The sequence below is a fragment of the Panthera tigris genome, chromosome B1 (assembly GCF_018350195.1).
Source record: "Panthera tigris isolate Pti1 chromosome B1, P.tigris_Pti1_mat1.1, whole genome shotgun sequence".
Lineage (NCBI taxonomy): Eukaryota > Metazoa > Chordata > Mammalia > Carnivora > Felidae > Panthera > Panthera tigris.
In genome coordinates this window covers 99,053,616-99,063,976 of record NC_056663.1, presented here as the reverse complement: position 1 = coordinate 99,063,976, position 10,361 = coordinate 99,053,616, and the positions used below count along the sequence as shown (strand labels likewise).

At 36.2% G+C, this 10,361-nt stretch overlaps 1 protein-coding gene and 1 pseudogene across 1 annotated transcript; one reads left to right on the top strand and one right to left on the bottom strand.

The window, feature by feature from the left end:
• Positions 1 to 5,674: 5,674 nt before the first annotated feature.
• LOC102969486 lies at positions 5,675 to 5,943 on the bottom strand (annotated as a pseudogene).
• Positions 5,944 to 9,488: 3,545 nt separating this feature from the next.
• LOC102969182 (60S ribosomal protein L6-like) lies at positions 9,489 to 10,046 on the top strand. Its single transcript, XM_042982685.1, has one exon. The coding sequence runs from the start codon at positions 9,498 to 9,500 to the stop codon at positions 10,029 to 10,031; it is 534 nt and encodes a 177-aa protein (XP_042838619.1). The 5' UTR covers positions 9,489 to 9,497; the 3' UTR covers positions 10,032 to 10,046.
• Positions 10,047 to 10,361: the final 315 nt, after the last annotated feature.

Here is a 10,361-nt window from a genome sequence, read left to right as displayed (position 1 = left end):
TGAAGAAGGTTATTGAAATTGAATGGGAAGTGGCCTCATGTTGTAAATACCCTTTACCAATTATGGATGTTTACCTGAGAAATCAACAGACATACCTGCTGTTTTATTACACCATTCCCTCTTAAATTGCTTCTAGTGCCTATCTAGTCTGACAGAAAAGAAAACGAAAATGTGAAAGCATTCCAGTTTAGCCTTTAATTTTAAAGCTGCCAATTGGCAACCAATAAGTGGCTTACGTGTTAGCTAATTAACATAAATGTTGAATTCTACATGTCTCTTCTTCTCTTGAAATTTGTATGTGTTATTGTTTACAGTGTTACATCAGCAGTGCAAAAACAAAGTCCTGGTAACGTTTTTTTGATAAATCTACCTTTGATGGGCTTTAGATTTACCAAAAGAGCTACAGCTGAAACTTGATGCAAAATGTATTGGAATACAGTTTCTATTTCTCCCATTTATTTTGGCTCTCTGATAAACACGTTAAAATAACTTGGTCTTTTTTTTTTTTAACATAAAAAGTGGTTATTCAATCAATGTTTGGTCTAGACTTTTTTTTAAAATTTATTTTTCTATAACTTATTTAGAGACTGGAAACTATATATTTTTGAATTTTATTGCCATTGGAGAGGATTTCTTCTCCAGTACAATTTCATTAACAGAACCGGTTGAGTTGATGTAACCTTGGTGTTCACTTCAAGTATCAGCTGTTGGGTTTGCTGTCCCTGCCCCACACAAATGTTCTGTACTTCCAGCTGGAGGCCTGCTCTGTCCCTTCTGTACCACCACCTGTACAATTCAGAAGATGGTACCCCTGAGTAAGCAGGTGTTGTGGGAGATGGGAGAATACTAAATTCTTTGGAAGAAAACTCAATTAGCTGGGTAAGGAGAATAGTACAAGAAAATTGTAAGCATAATTTATAACTGTCAAAAAAGTTCCCTCTTTTATGTCAATAAAATAAATTCATAAGGAATTTATAAGAGTGAGTTTATGTAAGGTATTTATAGGTCAGAGATTTTTAGATTTATTTGTCTATCTTAACTATTTACCTTTTAATAATCAATTGCCATTAATTTAATGGCTGACTGATTTGCAAATATAATACATAAAGGGAATTACCTTGAAGAGTTATGAATTGCCAGGTATAGAAAAAGTACTTAACTGGTCTTTGGACAAAACTGATAGAATCAATTAAAAATTAAGCAATTATAATAGCATTAATGTTTACATGAAATTTTGTCTATTTAAAGTTAACTAAAATAGAAACATTATTGTTATTATTGATAGGAGCATTCCACGTTTCCTTTCTGGGAATGTCAAAGAGCAGAAGAAATTTTTCAAGATGTAGTAAAACTATTTTTGAAGTCAATGTAAGAATATAAAAGGAAACAAATAATAAATCCCAAGATAATTTTTAGTGACCACAATCATTTGTATTATGATGTTTTCTTTTCTCTTTTTTTAAAATAAAACTACTTTATGAGTCATCAGATTTATTCTATAATGAGTTTGACCAGTTCAATTCTTGAGATAGGGTCCTACAAAGGGGAGGAGTACACATTCAGAGTCTATATCAAATTGAAAATCGCTAAATGGGATTTATTCAGCTGCTGTGTTAAAAATAATATAGAGATTTCAGAAAAGATTAGATTCTTACATAGTAATGAAGTCACATTATACTAAAGAAATAAATAAGATAATCCTAAATATAATTTTGACGAATTAATTTGTGGGTTTGCTATTCACAAAAAAATCCTTAAAAGTGAGATTTTCAAATCTACTCAATACCTTACTTTCAGTAATCTATTTGGGGTTCTCCACCTTGACCAATGGATAGAAATTTAATTTAATGTTTATACTCTCATAGGTATGGACCAAATAGCACAACCTGACACATAGTAGATATTTACTTAGTTGGTGATTGAATGAATAAATGAATTTTTGAGCCAAAGTTTAAAACTGGAATTTTTGTGACAGTTCTTATATTAGCTTTTACAAAGGTGCAGGATATATTGGTTTGCATATATATAAAGTAAATTTTATACTTACTTGATTCCTTGAACAGTTTCCAGAGGATTCTTTTTTTTTAAGAGCAAGTTTTACTAAAATATTCCAACAAATCTTTATCAGTGTCATCAAGTCAAAGGAATAACACAATTTTGCTTTAATGAAATTGTATCCCCAAATAAATTAACATACAGAATTAAAAACATCTGGTATTTCAAAAGGGCTAAATTAACTATGAGTAAAATTTTTATTAGATGGAATTTGAAGGTAGGATAATATTTCTGTTCTTATGAGTTAGAATATTCTTGTCCTCCTAAGATGGGTAAGATACAAGGCAAAATGTTATTTTATCTTGCATAATGGTAATTTTATTATATGATGAAAATATTTCCTCCAGTAATACTACTTTTTGTGGAGGAAGATATAACATTTGATGGTTATTTCATTTCAAAAGTTTGGAATGTTTTAAGCAGATTCAAGAGTTGTGTAGCCGGACCACCTGGGTGGCTTAGTCGGTTAAGCTCCCACTTTAGCTCAGATCATGAATCGTGATTCAAGAGTTCAAGCCCTGCATCAGGGTCTGTGCTGACAGCTCAGAGCCTGGAGTCTGCTTCAGATTCTGTGTCTCCCTCACTCTCTGCCCCTCTCCTGCTCACACTCTGTCTCTCTCTCTTTCTCAAAAATAAATAAAAAACATTAAAAAAAATAAAAAAAAAGAGTTGGGTAGCCAAGTGCAGCATAACCTCAGGTGTTTTGAAGAAATAGCTTTACTCATTAAATTATTACTCCTCTGAAAATAATATGAACAAGCTGGTTTCATACAAAGGATCCAAGATGCTGACTTTTCTAGCAATGTCAAATGAAATTTTCCCCACACTTATGATTCCAGCCTTAGCATTACTATCAATGATAAGGGATTTCACGTATTTTTTCCTCACCTGAGAAAGTTTGAGGTTAGGGGCATCTGGGTGGCTTACTCGGTTGAGCGTCCAACATCAGCTCAGGTCATGATCTCACAGTTCGTGAGTTCAAGCCCTGCATCAGGCTTGCTGATGTCAGCTCAGAGCCTCCTTTGGATCCTCTGTCCTCCTCTCTCTCTGCCCCGCCCTCGCTCGTGCTGTCTCTCAAAAATAAATCAATATTAAAAAAAAGAAAGAAATTTTGAGGTTATTCAAGAGAATAGAAACATCTGATTTCTGTCCTTTATCCTAAGTCATTTTTGTTGTTCCCTAAACAGCGCCCAGTCCTCACAAATACCTTTTAACATCTGAATGGCTGCTTACTAAGTTGTTCTACACAGCCACCAAATGGTCTTGCTCTTTTACATTAAAAAGTTAACAAATTAAATGTTGGCATTGAGGAGCATTACTAGCAGAGGCCCACTGAGCAGACACTCAGGTGGCAGACATTATCAGCAGTGCTCAAGCATTACTTGTCACAATTTTAATTCCTCTAAATGAACAGCCTGAGCATGAAATATAAATGACTAAAAATTAAATTTAAGCCATAGTATTTTGCTTCAAGACTAATTGAAGAACCCGCAGGTATAGTAATGATTAAAACTGAATCATCGCATCAAGGGACAATGACATTTTATGGTATTTCTAGAAATTGAATTCAAAAGCTCTGTGGAGTTAGGGAAAAGACCTCTAAAAGCAGACGATGACCTTTTACATCAAATATACATATATACACACCAGCAATTGTTTGATGAATTATTCACCACAGTAACAAAGTGCACTATACATTTTAAATAGCATTGCTGAACCCTAGTTCTTAATATCAGCATACACACTCACAGAAGTGCAATGCTGTATTGTTGAGTGATGTTTGGATTGTAGTATTGATTGCAGCCTTCTGCTCAAATATCATGATAGGTGCCCTTCTCAAATTTCACAAACAAATCTATGTTGATTATTGATTTCATTTAGTAAATTTTGAAAGACTGGTATTTTTAAAGCTATTTCAAATCCTTTGTAGACTCAAGAGGTTTGAAAAATAAGTATTCATGTTAATGTAAACCATGATTTTTTGGTCAAATATTTAGATTAAATATTTAGAAATATACACTATAGACGTTATTCGTGATTTTTAAGTGCACCCTTCCAGAAGATTAAATGTCATTTGGATAGGAGAAAAAAAGGCATTGAGCAAATATAATTGAATTACTGTTTTGTAAAATTATGTTTTACAATTTAGAGACAACAAATTTCCCAAATGACAATTTTAAAACTGTACCATACTTTTCATTTGATTGCTTAGGTTATAATTATTATATATCTTGTCATCTGTCAGTTCACCTTATCCCTTTCCCTCCTGGCTGCCATGTTCTCTTTCTCTACTATTTTACCCTCAGATGAGTCAGGATTACTGGTTTCTTGTATGTATTCATGGAACACTTACTCGTGGGTGGAAGTTGAAAGTTTTACTTCTCGGGGAATTTATACCAGTCTTTGCACTATGACAACATCCAAGGATTTGGAATATGTTTTTCTAAAGACAGTCATGGGCATCGAATTTTTTAACTTCAGTACTATTAGAGAGAGTAAAAATTAAGAGGAACGTAATTGGTATGTCTCCCTTTATACGATCTTGGGTAATTTGTTTAATTTCTCTGGATCTTAGTATGTAAGTCTATTAAATGAGTGAGTTGATGGAAAGTAGTGGGAGCAATTAAACTATCTTATTCAGGTAGAAAATTATGTGATTTTGAGGCCTGGCTTTATTGATTGATTGATCTTTTTACCTTTTGTCATTTTGCCCATCTCTCCCACCTCTACTCTGGCAACCACCAATTTGTTCTCTGTAACTGTGAACCTGTTTTTGTCATTGTTGTTGGTCGGTTGGTTGGTTGGTTTTGTTTTGTTTTGTTTTGTTTGCTTTAGATTCCACATATGAGAGATCTTATGGTATTTGTCTTTCTCTGTCTCATTTCACTTAGCATAATGACTTCAAGGTCCATTCATGTTGTCATAAATATGCATTCCAGACCACAATTTCTTTACCCATTCATCCACTGATGGACACTTAGGTTGTTTCTGTATGTTGACTATTGTAACTAATGCTGCGATGAACATGAGGGTGTATGTATTTTTTGTAGTTAATGTTTTCATTTTCTTCAGCTAAATACCCAGAGTGGGATTACTGGATCACATGGTAGTTATAATTTTAATTTTTTTGAAAAATCTCCATAGAGTTTTCCATAATGGCTGCATCAGTTCACATTCCCACAAACAGTGCACTAGGGTCTCCATGCTGCACATCCTCACCAACACTTGTGATTTCTTGTCTTTTTATTTTTTTAAGGATTCAAATGTACTTTATTTCTTCAATCATGCTCTATTTTATTTACTTATTTATTTATTTATTTATTTATAATGAGAGAGAGTAAGAGAGAGTGGGGGAGGGGCAGAGAGTGACAGAGAGAGAGAGAGAGAAAGAGAGAGAGAGAGAGAGAGAGAGAGAATATAGCAAGAAGGCTCTGTGCTGTCAATACAGAGCCCAATGTAGGGCTCGATCCCACAAACCATGAGATCACAATCTGAACTGAAATGAAGAGTCAGTTGCTTAACCAACTGAGCCACCCAGGCATCCCAGTATGCTATATTTTAATGGGTGAACAGTGCTTTTATCCCTTATGAGATGGTTTTAAAACAATTCAGTATTACATCAGCTGGGCTGATCTCTCCATTCCTTTGGGGTGACTCTGCTAACAGGAGACACGTTCCATTCTATTCCAATTTATGTTGCTGTATGTGCCCATACAGCAACACAGAAAGTGGCTCCACCAGCTAATATAGCATCACAATATTTGTCATGGAAATCAGGTGTCCATTTCTGGTGGCTCTGCTTTGCTATAGTTTGCTGAATGCTTTGAACTCCGAGAGGCAATTTAGAAGACGTAGAGCGTTTTTGGCCCTGGGAAACATCCTGAAACTGAAGACAGAACTGTGGCAACTGCAGCTGCAGGTTTGCAACAACGTTGTGCCAAGTGCCTGTCTTTTTGATAATAGCTATTCTAACAGGTATGAAGTAGTATCTCATTGTGGTTTTGATTTGCATTTCTCTGATGATTAATGATGCTGAGCATCTTTTCATGTGCGTCTTGGCCATCTGTATGTCTTCTCTGGAAAAATGTCTATTTCAATTCTCTGCCCATTTTTTAATAAAACTTTTTTTGCGATTGAGTCCAATGAGTTCTTTATATATCTTGGATATCAGCCTCTTATCGGATATATGATTTACAAATATTTCCTCTCACTCAGTAGATTACCATTTCATTTTGTCAATGGTTTTCTTTGCTATGCAAAAGCTTTTTACTTTGATATAATCTCACTTGTTTATTTTTGCTTTTGTTGCTTTTGATTTTGGAGTCATATCCAGAATTGTTGCAGTTAATTTGTAAACCCTAACTTTAACCCTAAGAATCATTAGTTATAACTTATAATTACTTCTACCAAATTGGCATACAAAAATCTAATATTTTTACATGTCCACTTAGAACGAAATATTTCTAGCATTGATGATGAACTAGGAATTTTAGTCAGATTGGCGTGAATTTTATAATGAAGTATCACTATGAAAAAATAACTGATAAAATTGATTTATCAAAAGGAATTCTATTTTTTTAATTTATATGGTTGAAATCATTTCTATTTTCCTGATCAGAGCCACAGAAACCATTTAGATTAGCTACATTCTCAGCCCCACGGCTAAGTCGGCAGGATCAGTGTTCTCTCCTGCTATTCCCTATCTGTGTAGTTTAGGTACTTACTACCAATAAACTGTGGCCCAAAAGATGGAACTCTTCCTCCTTGGAGCAACCAAGTCTCTCTTGCATCTCAAACAGAATGACAGCTGGGTGTCCAGGCTTACTTCATTATAAGGAATGAGAATTTCTAGAGAAAGAACTAATTTACTTACCCATCTCAGCAAGGAATGTGGCTTCAAGCATAATTTTATGGTTAGAAGGCAACACATATCAGATCCCACTTTAGCCTCTTCAGTTTTTCTCAGGGATGAACAGTCACGTCTCAGCCTGCAGCACTCCTGAAGGGCTCTTCCTGTACCGAGAGTTGGTTAGAAGGTGAACTTTCCTCGCCTTTGACTCTTACACACTGGCAGATAAATTCCTATCTCCTAGAAAGTGCTCTCTATTCTTTCCATTTCTGGCTAAGAGGAATTTTCTGAGTGGCATTCTGGTGGTATCTGAAAGAGTGCAGTTCTTCCCGTCTAGGCATCGGATGTAACTTCTGTTTTCAAGAGGAATGATACACTCCCCGTAGTTTATTACATCACTCTCTCATCATTCTTGATTCCTAGCATGCAGAGAAAGGTTATTTTTCCCCTGCCTCTCCAACATTTTGGTTCCAGTTTATATCCTTGATTTGTTAACGTTAAAAAAAAGTGTTTGTTTATTTATTTTGAGAGAGAGAGCGTGCGGGCGAGTAGGGGGAGGGCCACAAAGAGAGGAGAGAGCCTGTCAGCGCAGAGCCTGACACGGGGCTTGATTTCAAAAATCGGGAGATCATGATCTGAGCCAATATTAAGAGTACTTATTTGGGGCGCCTGGGTGGCGCAGTTGGTTAAGCGTCCGACTTCAGCCAGGTCACGATCTTGCGGTCCGTGAGTTCGAGCCCCGCGTCAGGCTCTGGGCTGATGGCTTGGAGCCTGGAGCCTGTTTCCGATTCTGTGTCTCCCTCTCTCTCTGCCCCTTCCCCGTTCATGCTCTGTCTCTCTCTGTCCCAAAAATAAAAAAAAAAAAAAAAAAAAAAAAGAGTACTTATTTGACTTACTGAGCAACCCAAGTGGCCCTATATCCTTGGTTTTTTATCAAGACTGAAATCTTTGCAATAATCTCCAGTAGTTTTTCCTGGTCTAATATGTCTAATTCAACCACTTTGGATGATCCCTAGATTATCAAATCTTAGGTAATTTTCTCAACTCATCATGCAAATTAGTTGAACCCTCTAAGATTTCTTCTGAATTATTAAGAGATTTGACTTTTACATTTGCCTTCTGACTGCTCAGACTCTGAACTGTCATGTTGTTCTTGCACCTATCTTTTGTAAAGGGGAAAAGAAAAAAAGGTTCTGAAGCAGTCTTAAAAAATGTCTATGAATTCAAGGCTATCTTTTTTTTTTAAATGTTTATGCTGTATGCATCAGCAGTTCATTTATTTTTATTATACAGATATAAAATAATAATAATTATTATTTTTTTTGCTTGTTTGTTTTTATTTATTATCAAGTTAGCTAACACAGTGTAGTCTTGGCTTCAGGGGTAGATTCCAGTGATTCATCTCTAACATACAACAACCAATGCTCATGCCAACAAGTACCCTTCTTAATGTTCAACAACCATTTTCCCAACCCCTATTAACCCTCAGTTTGTTCTCTGTATTTAAAAATTTCTTACAGGTTGCCTCCTTCTCTGTCTTTATCTTATTATTCCTACCCTTCCCCTGTGATCATCTGTTAAATTTCTCAAATTCCACATCGGGGGAAATCATGTGATATCTGTCTTTCTCTGACTGACTTATTTCACTTAGCATAATACCCTCTAGTTCCATCCATGTTGTTGAAAATGGCCAGATTTCATTCTTTTTTCATTGTTGAGTAGTATTCCATAGTATATATATATACCACATCTTCTTTATCTATTCATTAGTTGGTGGACATTTAGGCTCTTTCCATAATTTGGCTATTGTTGAAAGTGCTGCTATAAACATTGGGGTGCATGTACCCCTTTGAATAAGCACTCTTGTATCCTTCAGATAAATTCCTGGGTCACAGGGTAATTCTATTTTTAATTTTTTCAGGAACCTCCACACTGTTTTCCAAAGTGGCCTCACCAGTTTGCATTCCTACCAATAGTTCAGGAGGGTTCCCCTTTCCCCATATCCTCGCCAATATCTGTTGTTTCTTAAATTGTTAATTTTAGCCACTCTGACCAGTGTGAGGTGGTATCTCAGTGTAGTTTTGATTTGTATTTCCCTGATGATGAGCAATGTTGAACATCTCTTTATGTGTCAGTTTCATGTGTCTATTCTTGTGTCTACTCATGTCTTCAGCCCATTTCTTCACTGGATTATTTGTTTTTAAAGGTGTTGAGTTTGGTAAATTCTTTATAGATTTTGGATACTAACCGTTTATCCAATATGGAATTTGCAACTATCTTCTCCCAATCTGTTGGTCGCTTTTTAGTCTTGTTGACTGTTTCCTTGGCTGTGCAGAAGCTTTTTATCTTGATGACGTTCCAATAGTTCATTTTTGCTTTTATCTCACTTGCCTTCAGAGACATGTCAAGTAAGAAGTTGCTGTGGCCGAGGTCGAAGAGGTTGGTGCCTGTTTTTTCCTGTAGGATTTTGATGTTTTCCTGTCTCATATTTAGATAAGTGGCCCAGTTTCATTCTTCTGCATGTTGCTGTTCAGTTCTCCCAGCACCATTTGCTAAAGAGACTATCTTTTTGCAAGTGGTTAAACTTTGCAAAATGCCTAGGTATTATCCTACTGAAGATGTGCCTCGGAAGCTGTTGAGCCACGGCAAAAAAAATTTTAGTCAGCATGTGAGGAAATTGCGAGCTAGCATCACTCCTGGGACCATTTTGATCATCCTCACTGGGCGCCACAGAGGCAAGAGAGTGGTTTTCCTGAAGGAACTGAGCAGTGGCTTGCTACTTGTGACTGGACCTCTGTCCCTTAATCGAGTTCCTCTGTGTAGAACACACCAGAAATTTGTCATTGCCACCTCCACCAAAATTGATATCAGCAATGTGAAAATCCCCAAACACCTCACTGATGCTTACTTTAAGAAGAAGAAGCTGCGTAAGCCCAGACACCAGGAAGGTGAGATCTTCGACACAGAGAAAGAGAAATACGAGATTGCAGAGCAGCGCAAGGTTGATCAGAAAGCTGTGGACTCGCAAATTCTGCCAAAAATCAAAGCCGTTCCTCAGCTTCAGGGCTACCTCCGCTCTGTGTTTGCTCTCATGAATGGAGTTTACCCTCACAAATTGGTATTCTAAATTTCTTACAAAGAACCTAATTAAATAACAGATCCATCTCAAAAAAAAAAAAAAAAAAAGATGTGCCTCTTTTTTCCACTGGATACTCTTTCATGCTTTCTCAAAGATTAGTTGGCCATATATTTTTGGCTCCATTTCTGGGTTCTCTATTCTATTCCATTGTTCTGTGTGCCTGTTTTTGTGCCAATACCGTGCTATCATGATGTTACAGCTTTGTAATACGTGCTAAAGTCCTAGACTGTGGGGCCTCCAGCTTTGGTTTTCTTTTTCAACATTATTTTGTCTATTCAGGGTCTTTTGTGGCTCCATACAGATTTTGGGATCGTTTGT